Source organism: Rhinatrema bivittatum, chromosome 11 (assembly GCF_901001135.1).
Source record: "Rhinatrema bivittatum chromosome 11, aRhiBiv1.1, whole genome shotgun sequence".
In the NCBI taxonomy this organism is placed as follows: Eukaryota; Metazoa; Chordata; class Amphibia; order Gymnophiona; family Rhinatrematidae; genus Rhinatrema; species Rhinatrema bivittatum.
In genome coordinates, this window is record NC_042625.1 from 39,666,535 (window position 1) to 39,690,743 (window position 24,209).

The 24,209-nt window shown below is 42.7% G+C and overlaps 1 protein-coding gene across 1 annotated transcript in view; it reads left to right on the forward strand.

Annotated features, from left to right (window-relative positions):
- The window catches only part of TMEM132C (transmembrane protein 132C), a 401,819-nt gene that overhangs the window by 254,742 nt on the left and 122,868 nt on the right, over positions 1–24,209 (forward strand). Inside the window, exon 4 of the mRNA XM_029571347.1 lies at positions 23,344–23,527. Within this exon, the coding sequence (XP_029427207.1) occupies positions 23,344–23,527 (184 nt within the window). The remainder of the gene's footprint in view (positions 1–23,343; positions 23,528–24,209) is intronic.

A 24,209-nucleotide genomic window follows, 5' to 3' on the forward strand; every position in this document is an offset into this window, starting at 1 on the left:
AATCCAAGTAAAGTCGCACATGTCATGCTGTCTGTCCACTCTTATTGCACCAGAATTGTACAGCTTTGCACCACTAGGGTAAATCATCCCCTGGGCCTTTTTTCTCTCTCTCTCTCTCTGCTTTCCTTTCTGTATTTTCTGCTCTCATTGTCTCTGTCTTCTTTCTCTGTGGCTTTAATGTGCTATTGCAGATGTTTCGGAATTTCAGGAACGCTTGCTGGAGAAAATCGCTACCTGTATTCTTCCTTCTCCCAGGGGACCTCTGGATGCCAGAAACACTGGCAGGTGTAATTGCCTGCCAGATAACTAATGACTTTGCAGCGCCTTGTGGTTCTTTGTCATGGGTTTCCTCCACACCTCGTGCATTAACAGCTGGAAAGGCAATATTCTGCATGTTATAAGTGTCACTTTAAGCCCTTTCATCCATGTATCCGTTGTCAGGAGCATCCCAGTATATTATGTGCGTGTAAGGGTAAACACATGCACGGCCCCAGCAGTGATTGGAATTATGGACTCCAGAAAAAGATTAGCACTGAAACTGCTCAGGTCTCCACAAGACTTAATTCTTATGTGTCAAGAAGCAATTGGGGTGAGGAGATGAATGTTGGATGCCCGCACTCGGTACTAATGTTTTTGTGGGAGTACCAGAAAATTCCACAGCCTGCTCCTTTCTCCAGAGAGCTTGCAACCTACAGCTGCTTCTGTTACAAAAGGAACTGGGATTCTTTCAGTTTTAGCTCAGTTTAAGCATTTAATCATTTATCTTACTTATTCTTTTTTTTTTTTTTTTTGCCTTTTCCTATTTTTCTCCCAGCCCTCCCCCGCCCCCGATGATCTGTGACTACACTCCTCCCCATAAGCCTTCTGGGTGTGAGTCAAGGAGCCACGGCTGGTGTAAGGTTTGCAGGGACGCCTTCTTCGAGGTGCATCCTTGGCACCACCCGACAGGATAAACCATTTCCCCTCCCCAAGGACCAAGCGCAGACATGTCCGTGGCACACCCTGGTCTCACTGGCCCTGATAGATGGATCTGATTCTTCCCCCCATGGATCCCTTTCTTTTCATAGCTTGTCTTTCTGATGATGCAGGTGAAAGCTGTTGTCATAATCTCAACTCACTGCAGAGTTTCACCCACAAATGTATTTGCTGCCATTGGGTGTTTCTTTCATTATAGTAAACCATAAATGTGTAGTTGGAAAAGTAGTGTAAAGTTAAAGCATGCCTACTGAAAGCGCCCCCGTACAATTAAGCAGGCTATTTACCATTGCCCCCTCCCCCCACCTCCCCATGTCATTGTGATATCTAAAGCATAGTAAATGGTAGAATTGTCATTTGGTTTTTATATGTACGAAATTTACTGACTTTCACTCAGGGTACCAGATGGGCAATTAATAAATCTAAGCAAATTGTTTGTATTGACTGCTGAATGAATTAGATCACACATTTTCCCCCTGGAAGTGAGGTTTCATGATATATTGGTGGCATCCTGCTAATTTATTTATTTTTTTTATTAGCTCTGTAAATATTATTTTTCCTAATAAGATTTTTCCTTTTTTTTTTTTTTTACCTTTGGCAAAAATCTTAGAATAGTTTCCCAAAGTTGTTTGTATTAAGGACAGGAAAGAAATGCAATTTGATGGTGCATGGAAGCTTTCACACAAACAGTGCCACTGAGTGCTTTGCAAGAGGGAGGTGCAGAATGAGCAGCCACCTCTAGGGTACGAAGGTCGAGTTTATTGGGCCTGTCGTAGCATTGCATGCAGCATGTGCGCCCCCTGCTGGGCATGGAGGGGCATTAATGAGTTTAGCCTCAGAGATGGTTTATGGTTCATAATTATATATGGTTGGGTAAGTTGAAAGATTAGCAGAGAAGCATCATGTTCAAACTTGTTCTAAGATCCTAACAGAATGTAACTCCCTCCACCTCCGCCCCCACCACAAAAAAGCACACATATGTAGGCAATTCTGCAGTACAGTGAGAATAAAATCTACATTGGATCTGCCAGGCATCCAAGATGCATTTGAGAAAATTCAGAATGCACTTCTTCAAATTGATGGAATGACTTTGGATTTTGATGGATCTGTTTTGAATTATTCCCTCCCCCCCTTTCAGATCTACTGGGACAGAAAAATGTAATGGTTTTCCCCAGTGAATCCACAGGAAACCAAAATTTTGTCCATACTTGCACCAGACCTAGAGAACCAGGAGCTCTTGTAGCCGGGTCTGTCTGGCAGGCTGTGTACTCCTCATGTCACTGGGTTGGCGTAGCTGGTTGGTGGTGGCAGGGTACTCTTCAGCAAGGCCACGGGGACCCAGGAGGCCAGACTTCTGGGCAGTGGCCATGCTAGTTGCTCATACTGGTAATTATTCAGGTTATTGTAAGCTTTGTGACGAGATATTAGAAGGGCGGGGTGCTGGGAGTGTGCTATATAGGGCACCTACCCAAGAGAGTAGAGTACGAAAAAGAAAGTTAAGCAGTGTTATCCTATGAGTGGTCATGCTCTAAGACTAGGATATATCATTAGCAACGTGGACAGGGATAACTGGGCAGAATGAATGGGGCAACTGGTCTTTTTCTGCTTTATCTACTACATTACTAGGCAGTCTGCCTGATTTCCAGTTACACTTTGAATTGTTTGCACATCCTTACTAGTGACCACCATATATATAGTTGTGATTCTCACAGCCATTTCCTGTATATTAGTGACCGCAGCTTTGCTTCCTTATGTTTGTTGCCACAAGATGCAACCTTCTTGGCATGGACACCATTCCCTTGCCGGTGAACCCCCCCCCCCCCCCCCGCCCCCCAAGAGCAATAATGATATCAAGAAATGTCATTACAGTTGAAAAGCTGGAAATATATTTGGTACACATTGCTGGTATTAATATACAAGCATATGGATGTGCACACTAATTATTATTTTTTCTTTTTTCTTTTTTTTTTTCTTCAGGAGGTTATTTGTTGTTTAGTTAGTATAGCTGTGTTTAAAAAGGATTGGATAAGTTCTTGGAGGAGAAGTCCGTTACCTGCTATTAAGTTCACTTAGAGAATAGCCACTGCCATTAGCAATGGTTACATGGAATAGACTTAGTTTTTGGGTACTTGCCAGGTTCTTATGGCCTGGATTGGCCACTGTTGGAAGCAGGATGCTGGGCTTGATGGACCCTTGGTCTGACCCAGTATGGCATTTTCTTATGTTCTTATGTTCATTTTGGGGAAATAGTGCACATTGATTTCCAAAAACAATTAATTCACTAAATGTTTGAAGTTTTTATGTAATATTTTTGGTTCATTAAAAACAAAGACTTGTTAATTTGTCCCACTTTCGTTTCAAATGAATGCACAGCCCTACCAAGCTATGCCAGGACGAGCGAATGTAAGTGACAGGCCTGGAAGTCTTGATGTAGCTCCTACTTGTGCTACCGCTGTGGCCGTCTGCAAGAATGAAATATGGTTGGGGCTTTCTATTTCAGTGTTTCCTTTACTCACTTCACAGTGTCGCTTGGCATCTCTTTGTTTACTCCTGAACCTTTTTCATTCATTTCATTCTCCCGTAATGATTTTTTTCCCCCTCTCATTTTTTTTTTCCTGATTAGGTCAAGATTAGAGCTCCAGCCTCAGAAATAAAAGGTCATTGTCTATTCCACCGGTCCAGCGCCCTCCTAATTGAGCAGCGTTTGATCAAAGCCTGCCCAGAATAGTCAAACCTGCTGTTTAATTTGGATTCCACTGTGATACAGAAGAGACCGTCGGCGGGGAGAGAGGCTCACACACACACACACACCACACACACACACACACACACCACACCACACACACACACACACACACACCACACCACACCACACACACACACACCACACACACACCACACACCACCCACACCACCCACACACACACATACCACACACACCACACACATACACACAAGCAGCCCTCAGGAGTTGTCCCGACTCAGACTGTATCAGTAAACCATCTTGTCAGGCTGGGAAGAGCTTATTTCTCCCAGGAGCCAGCTCCGGTCCTCAAATCTCCGTTGCTCTTCCCGATCCTGTCAGGAAGACAGCAGCTCCCCCACGCTGACATCTAAAGCTGGTGCCTGCTATCAGATTTTAAACAGCCATTTGTATCTGTAAATACAAATGTTAAATGCCAGTCCCTTGTATGGTTTTTTTTTTTTTTTTTTTTTTTTTTAAATGGTCGCCCCAGGGAAGGGACCAAATGCGCTTTTAAAAAGTCAATGCTGCTTCCGTTCCCAACTCATTCTGTCTGATTCCTTGCTCTGTAGCTTTGTTCCTGTTAACAATGGAGGTGGAGCTAGGTTGCTTACCCTGTAGGTTATGCTGTGTGTACCAACCCCAAACCTTTTTGAAAGTGGTGCTCTTGCGTAGAAACTTTCTGCGCATATTTAACAAAGTAGATGAGGACAGGAAAAGACCAATCAACCCACCCAGTCCAGCTAATTATTCCTGTCCACACAGTCAAAGATGCATCCCAGTTGCCAGCCGTAAGTTGACAACTTGTAAAATCTCCCCATATCCAGGACAAAACAGTTTGACATCTGTACTCTGGCAAATGAGCATACAAAATCCCTGACTTAATTCACACCCAGTATCCCATATCTAATCACAAGGCTGTGTAACTTATTTTATTTATTTATTTTAAAATGTTTGTATACCGCTTTTACAAATACAAATTTAGTCAAAACGGTTTACAGATTTAAAACATACATAATAAAAACACATCAATACCATATACAGAAATTTCTAAAATACAAACTCAGTAAACAAACAATGAGCTTCTCTCCACGCACTAGTGCCTTAACACATGAAATTGCATTCACAGGTATTAGGGAATAAGGGAAAGGCAGGGAATGATCCCGTAAATAGCTACCAATACTGGCATAATCATTGCCTCAGCCAACTCACCTCCTAGGCCCCTTGCATAGCCTGCCAGACAGACCCAGCTATAGGTGTATTTCCAGTATTATTGTTCTTGCAGTCTGTCAGACAGACCCAGCCACTTGGCTGCCTGTGTTTCCGCTAGGACCTCTAACATTTTGTATTACTTGCTTTGCCATTCATTCAGGCAGCCCCAATGCTTCTTGAATTGTTCGAGTAAAGCACCGTAAACACTTATGTGCCAGTAGGTTGTGCTTCTGCTATCTCTTCACTTTTTGCAACTAAGGATCCTCAGTGCTCACTGCTTATCAGGAATATTCTCCATTTGTTTTTGTTCATTTCATTTTTTTTTGGGGGGGGGGGAGAGAGGCTTAGTTTTGTGTTTTGTTTTGTTGGGGGGGGGTTCAGATAGTGCATGCTAAAATGATTTTCATAAAATGAAAACCAACTCTGAAATGTTGGAGGGTTTTGTTTCAGAAACAAATGCACGTCTCTAGTGTTTATTCCATGCCTCATCCAGACAAACATGCGCTACCATAAATGGAATGGCATCTACCCCCTTACCATATGCCCCCTTACTAACAATATGGCAAATGGCATAGGATGTTCTTTATATAACGCTGAGTTTGATTGCCTTCCTTAGAACATAAATACATAAGAACATAAGAAATTGCCATGCTGGGTCAGACCAAGGGTCCATCAAGCCCAGCATCCTGTTTCCAACAGAGGCCAAACCAGGCCACAAGAACCTGGCAAGTACCCAAACACCAAGAAGATCCCATGCTACTGATGCAAGTAATAGCAGTGGCTATTCCCTAAGGGGCGGATTTTAAAAGGAGCGCGATTAGCCTACTTTTGTTTGCGCTCCAGGCGCAAACAAAAGTAGGCTAATCCCCCTTACCTTTGTTGGGGGCTTTACGCCTCCCAGAGGGAGGCGTAAATCCCCGCGCGTCAGCGGGCCTCCTGTGCGCCGGGACGCGACCTGGGGGCGGGTCCGGAGGGCACGGCCACGCCCCCGGGCCCGCCCCTGGAACGCTCCCAACACGCCCCGAAAACGCCGCGCGGTTCGGGCCTGCCCCCCGATACGCCCCCCCGACACGCCCCCTCCGAAAACCCCGGGACTTACGCGAGTCCCGGGGCTCTGCGCGCGCCGGTAGGCCTATGTAAAATAGGCTTACCGGCGCGCAGGGCCCTGCTCCGCGGTTTTGGGCGGATTTACACGAGCAGGGCTCTGAAAATCCGCCCCTAAGTAAACTTTATTAATAGCAGTTAATGGACTTCTCCTCCAAGAACTTATTCAAACCTTTTTTAATCCCAGCTAAACTAACTGCACTAACCACCTCCTCTGGCAACAAATTCCAGAGGTTAATTGTGCGTTGAGTGAAAAAGAATTTTCTCCAATTAGTCTTAAATGTGCTACTTGCTAACTTCATGGAGTGCACCCAGTCCTTCTATTATCCGAAAGTGTAAATAACCAATTCTCATCTACTCATTCAAGACCTCTCATGATCTTAAAGACCTATCTCTTCTCCAAGTTGAACAGCCCTAACCTCTTCAGCCTTTCTTCATAGGGGAGCTGTTCCATCCCCTTTATCATTTTGGTTGCCCTTCTTTGTACCTTATCCATCGCAACAATATCTTTTTTGAGATGCAGCGACCAGAATTGTACACAGTATTCAAGGTGCGGTCTCACCATGGAGCGATACAGAGGCATTATTACATTTTCCATTTTATTAACCATACCCTTCCTAATAATTCCTAGCATTGTTTGCTTTTTTGACTGCTGCAGCACACTGAGCCGACGATTTTAAAGTATTATCCACTATAACACCTAGATCTTTTTCCTGGGTGGTAGCTCCTAATATGGAACTTAACATCGTGTAACTACAGCAAGGGTTATTTTTCCCTATATGCAACACCTTGCATATAGGGACATTTTTCCTCTGAAGGTGCTTGTACTGCAGCGTGCAACTCCACTCTCAACCAGAAGATTGTCCCATTGTGACATTTTCAATTGTATGCTTTGCATTCTTCAGGGCAGAGGTGCTCAAACCAGTCCTTAAGAGCCGGATACCCACCCCCAGCCAGTCGGGTTTTCAGGAGATATTAATGAATATGCATGAGATTATTTGCATGTAGCAAATATTTCTCATGCATATTCATTAGGAAGGGGTTCAAGGACTGTTTTGAACACCCCTGCGACAAGATGACCCTCAACATGAATCACCAAATAAAAAGGTTGCTAGGCTGTCAATTTATTGCATCCACTACCACCACCAATAAACCAAGGTTACTAACGTGGGAGATTAAATAGTGGGTGCATGGGGAAGGTGTGTGTTGAAAGCTGTGAGGTTATAAACTGAAGCTACAGCTGGTGATTGAAAGAAGTTCACACTCTTAGAAAAGACTTTCGGCATAGTTTGATGACTTTGGGATTTAAACAGTTCTCTTTATAGGAATGCTGTTTTCAAAATCTGATTTGTGCACCGCATTGCCCAATTCCCTGCAGCCTTCGCTGTACAGAGTGTGCATGAACCATGTTTACTCTGTGATAAAAGTGCCACAGTTAAACTGATTTCTCAGAGGACGGAGTTCATCTCGGCATCTTTAACCGACATCCAGGCAGCTTCAGAAATTTCGGAAAAAAATATATTTGCTGAACCAGAGGTCCCCCTGGATACCTGCAGCTAGTCAGCCATGGCATCCGGTGCCTTTGATTTGAAAAAATCCGTTTAGGACTTCCGTGCATGCACGCTCACAATGCTGAAAGAGTTGAAATCATATCAGATCTACCTAGAAGAAAGAGTAAGGCTGTCAAAAAAGAAGCATTTTTTTTACAGTTGTACAGTCGGCACTGTGGAAATGCAGGTGTCCCAAGAGGACAAAAATGCATTGTTTCAGTGTGCGATTATTTTTCTTGCTAAGGTATTTTTCACAATATACAAAGTTTTTGCATATTTTTGCTCTCTAAATCCTTCAAGAGCTGCTGACATCGTAGAACGTGATGCCATGGAATGCTCTTTTCCAACACAACCTTTTCTCTGTGCACTCCCCCCCCACCAAAACTGCTATGAAGCATTTTGTTTAGTGACATCATAAGCCCCTGCTCATCAAATCATGCTTACTTCATAGAAGTCAATGGGGTTAAGCTTTAAGGAAGGAGTAAACCTGAGGAAGAAGGTACCCAAATCCACAGAATGACAATAATGTCACAGGGTGTTTCACACCCAAAATAAACAACTGTAGGCTGATTTTTTTTTTATTATTATTGTTTATTGCATTTTTATACATAATCAATATACTCAGTCTGCTCTTTTTTGGAGGGTGTGGTGTGAAAGCTTGCCTGTACCTAGCACCCCAGATGGATATCTAAATATGAACCTAAGCTCCTGGTATCTCCTAGGTACAGATAAGCAGCATGATAAGGTTATGTATAGACATAGATATACAAGTGAATGTAGCCCTTTAAAATCAACCACTTAAGGAAAACTTTGGCCAGGTGAAGGCTGTTAAAATGTGTGTGTGTGTGTGTTAGGGAGGAGGGGAATTGGCTGATATCTGTTTCTGCACAAATGTAGTCCAATGTTAAATGTGTCAAACGCATTCCCTTTGATTACAGTGGGAGCAGCAGAACTATGGCAGTGCTCTGGCCAAGGCTTATACCAGCTTCGACCAGCAGTAAATATATTTACATCTGAGAGCTTCAAAGGGAGAAGAAAAGGCACGAATGGCATATAAAGAAATGGGTGTTTGGGCATCTATGATGCCCCCTGCAACCTTCCAATTACTATTATTTTCTAACTATGACAAATGTACTTTTTTGTGCGGAATATTTCCCAAAATTCTCACTCTCACAACAGTTGCTGTTTAGTTTTCTTCTGATATTTACTGCCCAGAAGCAAAAAGATTTTAGGCAAATTGATACCATAATCTGTGAAGAACTGTCTTATCTGATAGTTCAGTGTTGTTCTGAGGAAAGAGTGTATAATAATCCAGGCCAGTACAGAGAGGGTAATTTGAAAGCTATTTCCATGGTTAATGTGCTGCTTTACCCATGGAAATGGACTCTTACAAAACTTGTGACCCTGGAGGGTAGGAAAACGTATGCAGGTGTGACATAGATACAAGTAAGTTCACCCAAACTGAACAGCATTAAAATGAACCCTGGGGGAAGGGGTTTGCACGTGCAAACTTTTCCCTCATCAAAAGTACAAGGCTATCGGGGCGATTATAAAAGCATTGCTGGCGTGAAAATGGCCACATGTGTGCATATGCGGGCCTCGCGCAAGAAGCCGCAAAGTACACGCATACATACCTGTGCTTGTGTCAAGAAGGGGGTGGGGCATGGGTGTTCTGGGGCAGGACCAAGAATTGCACGTGCAAGTCCGTATTTTAAGAAAGCTGACCAATGGTCCATCCAGTCTGCCCAGCAAGCTTCCCATGGTAGTTAGTATCTTCCGCGCCGTGCAGGTTACCTCCATGTATCAGTCAGTGCTGCTTAGAAGCCACTAAGCCTGAGCTGAAATATGCGCGGGACATTTACTTGATTACATTTACACCTGTTAAGATTACGCACACACATACGTGCAGGAAGGGTATTTTAAACGATATGCATGTGCTTGCACGCGTGATATAAAATTGCATCATATCTCCGCACGAGCGCTTATGCACACGTTTATGGGCGCACACACGTTCCTTTTAAGACTACCCTGTAAATGCACAAGAAAAATTCCTGTGCACAAATTAGCAGGGCGAGTAATTTTCGTGGGATCATTTTCAAAGTGAACCCATACAGGTTCACTATGAAAATTGCTGTATCTTATGCATTCATTTTAAGTCGAAGTTATACAGGCTGTTGCAAATTTACCCCTTTAAGAGTCATTTTTTAAACTGTTGGCATGCCTAAACTCTGGTTTTATGGTTAAAAAACCGGTCTGAGTTCTGTTCATTTGAAAGTGCACACATAGCACTTACTTTTCCATGATCTTGGCAGAGGCATCCTGGGTGAGGACAGAGTCAGCACTTATGCACATACACTTTCATTGAAAATGTATGCAAATGTGTGTGTGCACACACAAGTTATGCCCTCGGAAGAAGAGGTGTAACTTTATCTGAGTGAATCTCTGCTATGTACCCCGGCCATGTTACTGTGAATTTTCAAAGTGGTCTCAAGCGCTTAAGTTACATGCAGACTTTATCGCTGTGTGCAGAGTTATAAAATTAACCTCTCTACATGCAAAGCTTGAGTGCCCGGATTCCCTATCTCTACCAGGTCATCACTGGATGATATGTTTTCAGTTATGAAAATCAGGCTAATATTGTAAATTGCAAAATAAAATCCACACCGCCTCTCTGGTGTTTAGTTCGGCTTGCCCATTGCATTTTTGTATTGAAGCATGTAGGTTAGATACCTGGTAGAAGAAAGATAAGTAGTAGTAGTGAATGTCCTTTGTCTGAGCTGTGTTGAATCCAGTGATTAAAATACAGGAGGTCTAATCAAGCCGGTATAGTTCTATATTTCTTGCAACAAAGAGGATACAATGGCTTTTTCAGCTAAAGTTTCCTAGTGATTCCAAGAAATCAGGGCTGGCGTGACCTATTAGGCGAGCTAGATAGTCGCCTATGGTGCCGAACATTAGGGGGTACCGAAGAGCAGTTGTGTGGTGCCGCGAACGGAGCCTATCCCGATTGCAGCAAAGAGGAGTAGAGATTCGGCAGCTGCGAAAGGTAGGAGACCAGGGTACGGCTCGACTATGAAGGGGGCGGGCACAACGCACAAGGTGCCTAGGGCACTTAATACCCTTGCACCAGCCCTGCAAGAAATCCAGTAGCTGCATCTTCGGAGTCTTCTGTTGGCTTGATGGCTACTTTCCTACGGTCCTACAATTGTTCTTGTGGACAGTTTACAAAGTTATGCCTACGGGTGCTGCTCGCAGCCTTTGGCTGAGCAAAGAGGAGAGCTCAGAGGTTCTACTGGTTGAGTATATATGTGATTAGTGAGGGAATTAAAACAAACTGCACTGGCAATTTATACATTTTGCAGGCTCTTACTGTAGTGTGAAGTGATGATGGAACAATCTATTTATAAATTTGTAGTCCATCTATTTAAAATACTAGGTGGATTACAATGGTACATACACAGTAATCAAAATGATATTAACAAAAAGTAAAATTTTAGACACACAAATTGCAAGAACCCAATCGTACTGATTTCACAAATGGAAGCATGCTAAATTAACCATCTTAGCAGCTAAACTTTTTCTCATTTTAGTGTATTCATCATGAATACAGTTTGCTTCCCCTTTTTTAAAATGAATACTATATTTCCCATGTATATTAACCTTTTGGAAAAGTCCATCAAAAGTAATGCCGGAATCCTATCAAATCTGGATTGCCATGTAAGGAGAGCAGTTCAGCAATCAAAGAAAGTTGAACACCATGGATGACTTTCAACCCAACCAATTATGTAACTATGTTAATGTTTGTTAATCAGATAAGTCTTCTCAGTGCTTGATTTGAGATCAGTGAGGAAGATATGATAACTTCCTACAGCGGAAATTTATTCCAGCTGTAATTCAGGAAAGGAAGCAAATTCTAAAAGGTTCCAGGTTAGTGGTCTGGCGTGACGCGGCAGAAAGTCACCACTAGGGATGTATATTCATTTTTGTTTTCATTTTGTTACTTAATGTGTATAAATGTATTACAAGCGTAAAATAGATTTCTGCACATACACTAATGCATGTAACAAAACAAAAACTGAAGTGGAAGAAAAACAAGCAAGAAAAATGAAATGAAGCAGAATGATGTGCTTTTTTTTGGTGCATACCCCGAATCACCACTGAGCTGGGATGGAGGAATCTCCAGACCTTGAGGACCGCACACCAGTCATGTTTTCCAGCTATCCTTAATAAATATGCATGAGAGAAATTTGCATGCAAACTGCCTGAATTGTATGGAAATCCATGACTTCCGTATTCATCTGAAATAGCCTGAAGACCCGACTGATGGATAGCTCTTTATTTATTTATTTATTTATTTATTTAACTTTTTTATACCGACATTCGTGGGTACATCATATCGGTTTACATGGAACTAAGAGAAATACAGTGAACGGAAGGGGGGGGGGGCGGGGAGTGGAAGAAACGGGGGTATAGCAGGGTAAAGGCAGAACAGGAGAAGTGTAATGGGTGCAACTAACAAGAGAAATAATATTATATAATGAAAGTTATAATAATAACAGGGCAGGAGGTTCTCCAACCCCTGAACTAAAGTCATTTTTAATATCCTTGCAATTACTATTTTTCTTGATCTATTAACTGACTATGTAGTTGCCTCAAAATGACAAGTATGCATTCTAAAGATAGGGTATTGATTGTGACATCAGTTAGCATTACCACCAATTCTGGTGACAGCTTGCTGGGATTTTAGAATAACGACTAGTTTCCCCATTCCAGAAAGGAAAACAAGTTCCCGGATTTTGGTTTCAGTGTAGTGGTACGCAAGTTTACACGTTCCCCTGGTTTCTGAAGCATATCATCTCCTCTTAATAGGAATTCATAATATTACATTGAGAAGGTTCATTTTATTAAGGTGGAAATCTAATCCCGTTACTGTAGAGCCATGTATTGTGATTGATGTGTGAAGAGTTTGGATAAATAGGAAAGTACAAAAGTGAGGATTTTGTGGTGGAAGGGAAGAATTCTAGCAGCCATGTTGGCTGTGGAGAAGACTGGCGATTTTGTAGTTTGATACCGTGGCGGGATTGTCTAGCTTAAGTCCAATTCCTTAGCAGTCCTGTTCCCAGTCACCAGCAGAGAAAGGAGCCTCTCCAAATAACAAGCTTGCCATGTAGGACTGTGGTGGAAAGCATTTCTCTCTGTCATTTGCAGCACAAATAACCAAGATAAGATCAGTGTCTCGAAGAAAAATGTTAGGGCTCATGTTAGAAAGCACTGAATGATTGGGTGTTATGTTGTTTCCTTTAGAGGAGAGAAAAAAATGACTAGAACAGGAAGGTTTGATATGCTTCTCAGGCAATAAAGCAAAACGCCACTGCATGTTGCCGCTGGAGGCCTTGATTAGCCATGCAATAGGGATTCTGGAGGTGGCCTGCCCTTGTACCCATAGAAGTCTGGTATTTCTAGAACCATTCACATTCCGAGTCATAAGCTCTAATTTCTGTCTCTCTAGAATCCCTATAGAGGGCATTTATTTTTAAGGCAAACTATTTCACAGATGGTGTCCTATTATTATTATTTATTGAACTTGATATACCACTTATCATATAGCACATCTAAGTGGTTTACAATTAAAAAAAAAAAACATTTATAGTCACATTAAGATAATTTAATTAAGATATTTATTACTAACTCTAGCTAATATTCTAGGCGAGTTACGACAAACCATAAAATAATAAAATAAACATCATAAACAAGACATCATACACATAAACTTCATTGCCTTGCTTTGACTAAGCAAGAGAGAAACCAGACCCCAGCATCGGCTCAAAATGAGTCATGACTACCCTGCAAACACATCAATAAAGAAAATTGACTTTAAAGTGATTCAGCAATTTCAGCGGTAAACTAAGAGCACCTAAAGTCACATTGCAGATTTTGAAAAGCACACCATTACTAAACATCTATTTATTAGTTTATTTGTCTTGACTAATCTCAAATTCTTACTGATTTATTCATTGATTTTTAAATCATTTATATTCCACCCTACCCGGACAAGTAGTTCAGGTGAGATTACAATTTTAAAACACAAAAAAAACCTTCTGACATGCATCACAATATGAATATAAATCATGGACTTCAGTACAAAGCATAGTGAAGCAGTGTGAGTGAGAGGCTGTTGGGACTGAAGCCAAGAAACAGAGGAATAGATGGAGAAAGAACGGCCATCACCTAGTGAAGCCTTGAGCTCCTGGGAGATGCATCTTACCTTCTTTGAGACTTCTCAGTCAGTGAGGACAACTGGACCAGTGACAAAAAGGAGATCGTCCCAATACTCACACAAACTGGAGGAGAACATGAGACCCTTCGATATGGAACAGAAGGACTCACTGGGTAGTGCCTTTTATGAACAGAAAGCTCTCAGTAGATAATGAGTGAGAAGATCATTTCCTTGTGTAAGCTGGGGAAAAGCTTCTCATGCTTCTAAAATCCCAGCGCTTTACTCTGAGAAGCATATTTGAAGTTCGAGTAAGTTGCATCGATGATTTATCTATTGGGCTTAAATTCATTATCCCAAAGCTCCAAGTTTAAACCCATACTGGCCCTGAACCATGAATTGGAATAGGGACATAACACAGAACCACTATGCTGAGCATAAGATAATTAAGAACAGTGGACACTCAAACTCTGCCTGTGGAGCACCTTGAAAATAAAAGTCCGACCAGTTGGAACCACAGTGAGTGAAGTTGAGTGAAGTCATTTCAGGTTCTGGTTAACACAAATCAGGGCTGCCAGAGATAGGACTGGTTTTTGAGTACTTTTACCTATAGTCCACGAAACCAACCACACTTTAAAGAATCCTAAGACCATCAGAAATCTATCCCCTGAGCAAATGGTGGCAATTATTTATTTCTGTGTTTCTTTGACAGAACATAAAATCAGATCATCCTTTGTGGCCTGTTTTCTATGTGTTTTGTTGTTGATAAGGGAGAGTCTATAATATCTGAATGGTTTTAGAAAATATCTGAAAAGCCTGTGCCACCATTTCAGGAGTTAAATCTGAACTGAAGAAACTGCATTTGCCCGCTGACATTCCTGTTTGCACAATTAAATATACTGCTGTGAAGTTTAGACATTATTTACTAAGTATCACACAATCTATCAAGGTTTACAGCTATAAAAATCTGCTGATACCATAGATCCCTGCAAGTTTTGGGCACAATTTATGGAGCTAAAATCAAAAACTATGCTGCAGTCTAGGTGTCTCCCTCAGCCCGTCTATCTCTTCTTCCTTCCTCCAAGGAGCACACATAAGTGCGAGTACCAAGAATTTGGAGTACCTGAATACATGCCTAAGTTTAGTATTAGAAAGGGATGCACAATTTATCAGGACTGAAGTCATATTGAGATTGAACAAGAATTTCATATCAGATTCATGAAACAGTGAGTGAATGAGGATTGTTCCACGGTTCTCCTGTGTGTGTATCAAGATTTACTTATCCCTTCAAGGGTCTTGTTATCTGTTCTAATCACTGTTTGCAGAAATTGATCCTGTTATCTGCCTGGGGACCTTTTCTGTATGTGGTTATGGCTGTCTGCAGAACAAAGTGGCTTGCTTTCAGTTCTTTTATTGCCTTTTTGTTTTAAGGGGGAAATTCAAGAACATTAAAATAAGTTATCTGTAGTGAAAAAGAAATTATTTCTGGCCTTTATAGATAGAAAATAGTCCAGTATTGTGATACTGATGACACAATTGAAATAAATGGTGTTATGTTTATTACTTACCAAGCAGTTTACAAAATAATTGCTGATATGGCTGCAATGTCCCTACCCCAAAAAAACATAGTCTAGCTTTGATCATAAGAAGATTAAGTAACTTTCTGAAAGTCTGAAATATAGAATATGAAAACAGATAAAGAACATGTGGCCTATCGTATGTCCTTGCACCAAGACCGTCACTGGGGAAAACAGTAATCCGGGAAGTGAAGCCCCCTCCGATGATAGGGCGATGACAGTTATTGTTGTGGGAACTTGCCGCCTCCACTGGGTAGATGACAGCAGCATGGCGCCATTGGAATCTGTAGGTGGGAGCACCGGGGAGCGCTCATGATTCCGGGGAGATGTGTGCCCATCAACCACGACGCGACTGCAGAGAGGAGCTCCGTAGAATGCTGTGACAGGCAAGATGTGTCCCAGCATGGGAGGAGCAGACTGACCACTGCCCTAACCTCTTCCAAACCTGCACGCACCAGTAGAAACCCAACAACGCAATGCTGGTCTCTGGGGTAGCCCTCCAGCCACTCGATAGCCCTTTCGGACCTGCCACCGGGTAGTGGCAGATGCGGCAGGACGGACAGAGGTAGAGGAGAGGCGATGGTACTGGATCTTGGAACAAGATGAGACCTCGGCCTTAGACTATGCTGACGGCTTGAAGAAGGCGAGGAAGCTTGGAGGCTCAGATGAAATGAAGACATGTGGAGCTTGGGACTCAGACGAGACGAGGACGCTTGAAGACTCAGATGAGACAAGGACATGAGGTAGCTTGGAACTCAGATGTGACGAGAATGTGAGGTGGCTTGGAACTCAGACGCAAGACGCTCAGACATAGGTGGAGATCAGAAGTGGATTCTAGAGAGTCAGGCGAGGATTCCAGATACTCCGATGAGGTTCTGGAACTGGGGAAAACTCAGACGAGGATAAGAACTCAGGATACTCAGATGAAAACAGAGGCTCAGGAACTAGGAGGAATCCGGGCAGTGCTCGACAACAGATCCTGCCAGAAGAAGGCTCCAGCCACCAAACTCAAGACACCGGATAGAAACGGATTTACTCCCAGGATGGTCAGCTGAAGACGAGGTCTGGGGCGAGCGAGCTGAACCTGGAACTTAAGGACTGACGGTACTTCAGGATCGGACAAGGACATCAGGAACAAGACTTGGAACGTAGGACATCATATACGAAGGACACCAGTACCTCGGGACATCCGGAGATCTCGGCGTCGGGACGTCTATGGCATCTGGACATCAGGGACCACTAGGGAGGAGGACCACAGGGATGACTGAAACATGAAGGACAAAGACATCAGGGGGCTGAGATGTCTGGACATCCGAAGGCAAGGGGATGTCAGGACATCCAAAGATAGGGAGACGTCTGGACATGGAGACATGGAGACATCTAAAGACAGGAAGACATCTGGAGACATGGTGACATTGGGACATCTGAAAACAAGAGGACAGGATCCGACGAGAGAACAGAACATGGAAAGAAGACGACGATGGAGGTTCAAGAACCATGGACTAAGACAAAGAGGACCAACGAAGAACAGAGTGCCCTGAAGTGAAGAAGGATCACAGAGGGCTCCTGGAATGAAGAGCTGGAACTGAAGATCCAGGAGAGGTCCGACTCCATGACCAACTCCTTGCGAAGGCGAAGACTGACTGAAGGATGAGCCCTTTTGTAGGGCTGAAGAGGAAACGCCTCGATGACATCACAAGGAGGAGCCAGAAGGTTTGGCCCTTTAAATAGGCTGAAAAGGTGCAGCCTCGCGCCTAAGGAAGAAGGCAAGACCTCGGACAGTGGCCATGCTGTGAAGAGGAGCTGAAGCAGGCCCGAGGCATTGGAGGCGGCTCCTGCTGCGAAGAAAGAAGACTGAAGATGATGGCAGCCTCCAGGCCGCATGAAGAGGAACTCCGGAGCAGCCTCCAGGCCGCGGAAGAGGACGGGGATGATGGTGGCCTCCTGGCCACATGGAGAAGAGCTTTGGGGCGGCCTCCAGGCCGCTGAAGAGGAGCTTCTTCGGCGGTGGCCTCCGGGCCATGAAGAGATGAAGAAGGCGGCGCCCAGACCGCAGGAAAGTGGCAGAATCGGCGGCGCCCTCCATGCCACGAAGAGGACGGCATCTGCAGCCTGCTGGCTGCGGGATGGATGAAGATGTCGGTGGCTCCCTGGCCGCAGGGGAGGGCGCGGCAGCGGTGGTTCCAGGCCGTGACAGCGACGGTGAGCAGCGGCCCGCTGCAGAACAGCAGCAGTGGTGAAGGAGGTGTCAGCGGCCTCCGGGCCGTGAGGAACGTCAGAGAGCTGGCAGCAAAGAGGTGAGAAGCTGCTTGTGAGATTAGCTCACAAGTAGGAACGTAACAAGTGCACTATTGTCCCAGGTGCCTGTCTCACCCATCTCTTCCAACAGTCCTGATTTCTACTGCAGTACAACACAGGCCATCATTCCTCCAACTTTCATCTTCATTGTTTGTACAAGAAAGGATCCTCCGTGCTTGTCCCCATCATCTCACCTGGGAGGCTGTTTGATTTATTTACCATCCTATCTATGAAGAAATATTTAATTATCTAGCTCCCCACTTGGAGACTAACATTGCAAGCTCCTAGGAATACTTTCCCACTGAAAAATGCTTGTATCAAATTTTGAGGAAAGGGGAAATCACATTAGGATATTCTGGATTTGTAGAATTTAAGATCAGACAAGTAGGTAGACTAACTGGGCTAACCTAATATGTCTATCCACTGGTTTGAAACTCTGCTATAATCATTCTTGCTACAATGCTATCATTTATATTAATTATTTAAGACAATAAGAAAGTAGTTATTCCTCCAGTGATGTCACTTACTAATAAGACTTTTGAGTCAACTTTGTTTTTGCTCTGAGTTCAAGGCCATACCTGCAGAGTTTAACATTGTTTTACTTTGCACATTCATTTACTGCCAAGTGAAAACCGAATAAGCCATTTATGATATGAATCCACTGATACTGAGCCGGAGTGGTGGTTTTAATCAGCAAATTGAGAAGCTAGGGCATGAAAGCTGCAGAGAAGCCCTGTAAAGTGGCATTTGTACCAAGTGACTTTCGTCAGTGGAAGGTCACCATATGAGTTTGAGAATGCATCTTCCTACATGGCATAAGCAGGGGTCCACTTCATACTGCTTGACATGTCATTTAACAAATAAGCCTAGGTTTACATTAGCTTCATACTCTTTGTTAAACTGTCATCCACATTGATCGAGCCCATTTGGAAGGTGTGGAATACAAGAATTTTTAAAAATAAATATAATCCATTCAGGTCTTGGAGAGAAAGAGATGGTTAGGTTCTTCCTGGACATTTCAGGGAAAGAAAACTTTGAAACAGAAAAAAACAGGATTTGATTTATTTTCAGTGGCCCTTGTGGTTCTTCTGCTTCTCTGCAATATTTAAAAATCTATTCATGTCTGTTGGTGCACTTGAAATTTCCCTATTGTTTATCTTTTCGTAACATGTCAAATTTTGGAAGTTGTTTCAGAGACTGCAAGACATGGCAGAGTGTGCCTCGAAGATTTCAGTTCACATATTCCAGTGTGACATAGTAATGATGATGACGACAGATAAGGACCAAATGGCCATCTAGTCTGCCCAGCAATTTGCTTATAGTAATAACTGCTGCTCCATGCAGGTTACCCCTATGCATTCTGTTAAGGGTAGTAACTGTTGCTCCATGCAACCAAGTGCCATAAACACCTTCATATATTATCACTAGTGCAACAGCAGTAGAAGCAAGACCTAGTCCTCATTTCACTGATGAAGGTTGCAACTCTGTGATAGCGCTTAGCTCAGCCTAAGGAGTCAGCTGCATGCCTTATACACCTCTGAAGCGATGTAGAGGTGGTGATAAAAGTAACTCTGTGATAGCTCATCGTGTTTTCAACTCAGCAGGTGTATATGACTGCCTTGTCCTTAAGGGGAAATATTATGAGACACTTAAAAGATGATTTTTCCTTTGATCAGGTGTTATTTCTTTATTTAAACAATTTATATTCCACTGATCCACAAATCCCAGGGGTGCTGAGCTAGAGCTGTGTCAGACATTACATTGCAAGGGTTATTAGTTGGAATTGTATCATCTCAACGGTCTGAGCCTATCCTGATTTTATCACATGGCAGCTATGAACTTGGAGTCCTATATTTCTTAGGAAAAAATTAGAACTACAGTTCCATAGATGCCATGGAGTAAAAATTAGGTCAGCTCAGCCAAAATGAATGGAGTAACGAATGTACATCCCTTATACACTGCTGAAGGGGTGTTTGAGCTTCTGGCCAATGCACTTCCCCAAGAAATGGAGATGATGATAAATATAACTCGGTTTTACCTTGTAAAGGTACATAAAGCTATAAAACAATAGTGCATCCCTGCAAAGAAGGGTGTCTTGGCATGCTTCAATGAAATGAGGTGAAGGTCTTGCTTCTCCTGCTGTTGCACTAGTTATAATATACTGAAGGTGTTTATGACACTTGGCTGAAACTCATCAATTTTCAGAAGTGAGACTTACTAATGGCAGTGTCTCAACTTCTCTGCATAGATAAGGAGTTTTATTTGCAGGTTCTGGATGGATTGCTCCAGGAGAGTACAAGGAGTTTTTTTTCTAACTTCCACAAAACTATTGTGCATCATCCACCCTGAAACCCAGCTGCCAGGCGGTGGCTGCAAAGATTGATTGTGCATGTTAACCTCTTGCATGTTGCCTAGCCATGGTATGCATTAGATAAAGTTTGATAATTAGTCGAGGTGCTATAAATGTTCTCTAGTATAGCACTGATTTTTCCAGTCAGTAAATAGGCTTGGCGCATCAGACATCCTTATGAAAAGAGTGTATGTTTGTGTGGGGGGGAGAGGTTTCGGCCATTATTGTCTCTAAGTAATATTTATATTAAAATATGAACATGTATTTATTTAAAATAGCTAATTATGCCCTCATGAAAATTTGAATGTGCACATTTTTACAAAGTATTTTTAAAATCACTTGCTAAACGCCTAATTCCCAGGGAAGATAATTTTCAAACAACTCCGCAGGGCCTCATCTATGTGTGTATATGGCCGTGACGGGATCTAGAACCGTATTTTATAACTTGTGCATATCAGGTATGTGCAAATTATATCTCCAATCCCCAGCATATGCACGTATATATGTTTTTGCGTGAATGCCTGCAATGCATTGTACGCATGTACTTTTCCTACCTATTTCATAAACATACATATATATATTATATGCGGAAAAAAATATGACTTGCTCATGTAAAATCCTGGTTTACACGCCTATCTTGGAATATTTTAAAACATGCGAGTGTAATTGAAATTATCAGTTTTCCCATTCCTCCACCAGTTCAACCAGTCCTCCAGGTCATCGAGACCCTCCTAGTTCTTCAGCCTCAACTTCTCCCCAGACCTCCGACTTAGCCAGTGATTGACAACTGACCTGTCAGGTGTCAATTGCACAAGATTATTAGCAGGTGTAAAACAGCATGATTAACTTACCACATATACTCGCATAAGTCTGTTATAAAACAATAACTTGCACTTGTAAATCTTGGCCCCGCTTATGGACTCTCTGAATACCAACCTCTGAATGTTTGTCATCCCAACCTATATAAAGTTTGTTGAAACCAGTACAGCCGCTATAGAGAAATGAACTCTTTTTGCATCTATTGCTTTTAGTAGTAAGTTCTTTGGATAAAGGTTTTCTCTCACTGGTTTCCATCATCCTTTGAAAAATGTCTTAATTCCTGAAGACCTTAAATCAAGTGCATCAAAACAGTATGTTTAGACCCCAAATTCTTGTTGGAATTCAGTAAAGGAGAACCTTTGCATCTAACTCCCCTCCTTGCTCCCGATTTACAAATCAGATTTACTTTTCATTTTTCATTTCGTTTTACATTTTATAACCCGCTTTCTTCCAAGGAAACCAAAGTAGATCACAATAATATATATAAAAATACAATGTGTAAATAAAATAAAAATCACAATTCAATTACAATATCTCCCCCTAGGTAACCAAAAAACTCTCCCAGCCTATTCCAGTCCTTTGCTTTCTAAGGGGTCAAGAAACTGTTTAACCAGCCAAACTCTAAAGTACTACCATCCAAGTGGAAGGAGATAGACCTTCAGCATGTCCACAAATGGTTTACAGCATATGCTGTATGTGCTGCATGTTCGTCTTTGATGGTACAAATGGTCTGCAAGGCAGGTGTTACAATGAAGAGGTCAGATGGTTGCATAGTATCCTCTCACAAGGCAGTAGTAGGACAGTGCAAAGTCCCTGACAGAATGCATTGAACCAGAGCTATGAGGAATGGCCAGAAGGCCTTCTCAAACTTTGATGCTCTTGTCTGGCCTTGCCGCTTCTAGTGCATGATCCTCTGAGACAGGTGTTGTGCATGAACTGGAGGTCATGGAAGTCACTTTGCTCCATGGGGCACAAGGCAGTGATATTGATTGCATAAAGTCTGTCATAGCTATGGCGAGTCTGCCCAAAGAGGTCTACAGGTATTTGGAGGCTTGTTCCTGAACATTGGTCTGGGCTAAGATGGCTTCTTTCACATTGTAAATTTTTGTAAAATGTGGAGCTCTTTCTCTAGACTTTTCATGCCATCACCATTGGTGTCCTCCTGTCTCCAGGTTGGTAGATTCCTTACTAGCAACAAAGGGATAAATCTGCCAGACTGATCAAGGCACCCTCGGTCATGCTTTCTCCTTCTTGCCTTCCTGACTGAGGGTTGTCCATGGGTATGGGTTGGTCATCCTTGGCATTCAGGCACAAGCTGCAGAACTGCAATGTCACTTCCCTGCTTCAGTTCCAGCATCTGTGCGCTAGCTGTGGGGGTCAACTAGCACAGGTCCTGCACATGCAGCAGTTTGGGTTGCTCTCTGAAAATACATTTGACTTGAAAAAGGTTGCAAAGAAAATGAGGTGAGCTTGAATTTGCAAAATTTGGTAACTCTTAAATAGTAACATTTATTTATTTATTTATTTATTTATTTATAACTTTTATATACCGGCATTCGTAAAAAAAAACATCATGTCGGTTTACAGACAACTGAGAAAGGAAATTACAATGATAGATGGAGGAAGGATAGGAAGTTAAAAGGTGACAACTTTACTGTAGAGCCAACGGGCGCCACAGTTATTAAATGAGATTACATGTGGTTAACCAGGTTGGACATAAATTAATTATATACAAGAGACGACAAAGTGGGGGGTAGCGCGGGGGTGGGGGATGAAGCGCATAGGGGAGGCGGGGTGGGGTAGGAACTGTACAAGGGGGCAGGGGGTGGCGATGGGAAGGAGAGGTGGTGACTGAATATCAACATAGCAGCAAGGGCAGATAAAGACCAAATGGTCCATCCAGTCTCCCCAGCAAACTGCTGCATCATGCAGGTTTACTCCCATGCATTCTGTTTAAGGTATATCCGAATGATTTCCAGTGATTCATTGTTTAAATCCAGGAATAGGCAGGTGATTTAGAGGCGCATATTCCTGGTATTTGGACTGCAAAATAGTTTTCATAAGGAGGAGGGGAGAAGGATCAGTATTGTTTTTTTCCAGTGAGATGTGGGTTAGCTGAAACCCAAAGAGGAAATGTAGTTTGCCATGATTGCAGAATGATAGAGGAGATTTCCCCTTGTAGACTGGACCTTCTCAAAATTGTCTTAGGACCCCCACAGTCAATCGGATTTTCAGAATATCTACAATGAATATGCATGAGATCAATTTACATATGGAGGGTCTCCAGTGTCTGAACATGCAATATATCTCATGCATATTCACTGTGGATATCCTGAAAACCCCAATGATCGGGGAGTCCCAAAGACAGATTTGAGAAGCCCTATTGTACACCATGTAGACCATGACTTATATAGTTTGATATACGAATCGCCCAAGACCACATCGGCTCCCTAGTTTCCAGTGAGTCATGCATTATTATCATTTTGTTTCCTTCTTTCCAGGAGTAACAGTCTGTTCAATGAGGTTGTACAGTTGAGCTTCGAGATTGCCAGTTTCAGCAGCCTGTCTGGGACACAACCTATTACGTGGCAGGTGGATTATCCTGGGAGAGGCACAACCGACACAGCCATATCAGAAATCTTCATCAGTCAGAAGGACCTTGTTGGTATAGTTCCCCTGGCTATGGTAAGTGAGGCCACTTTGTACCATACTTACTTATAATCAGTAATTGCACCCATCTGCAGCAGAAAGATCCTGTTTTTTTATTATTTTACTGAGGGGGAAAAACACAGGGAAAATTGGAGGAAACCTGCTTATGGCCGTTCTGCCAGTGGAATATCAACAATAGGACCAAACATGCTTGTTTTATTATTCTGTTTAAAAAGGCATGCAGATGTCTATAGGAACGTCTAAGCCAGTCCCTCTCCTAGTGTGCAGGAAGAGCCATTCCATATTTTTAGAAACAAACAAGAGACTTCTGGATGACTTTGATTTTTGACTAGTTGGCATCTTCTTGTTTAGAAATACATTCTATGCAGCTTGTGCACCCCTCCAGCTCTAGAAAGGAAAAATCAGGATACAGAGAAGAAAAACTTTTTTTTTTTCCCTGATGTGAAACTCAGCTAATGCAAATTGCTACCTAATCCTTTGGCCTTCAGATTGTCAGAAGCGAGTTTCCCCTCAACTTTGTCCATGGAGAATTCTGGTAGCAATTTCAGAAAGTTATTGCAGAGGTTACTGCTCTCTTGGAAGTGATGCAGAGTTTATGAAAAGAAAAGAAAAATCCCTTGTTCGCCACATTTGTCCATGGGTTAATTTCAGAGGCTGTATTCATCGAGACACAATTATCAGCGCAGAGGGACGTGCC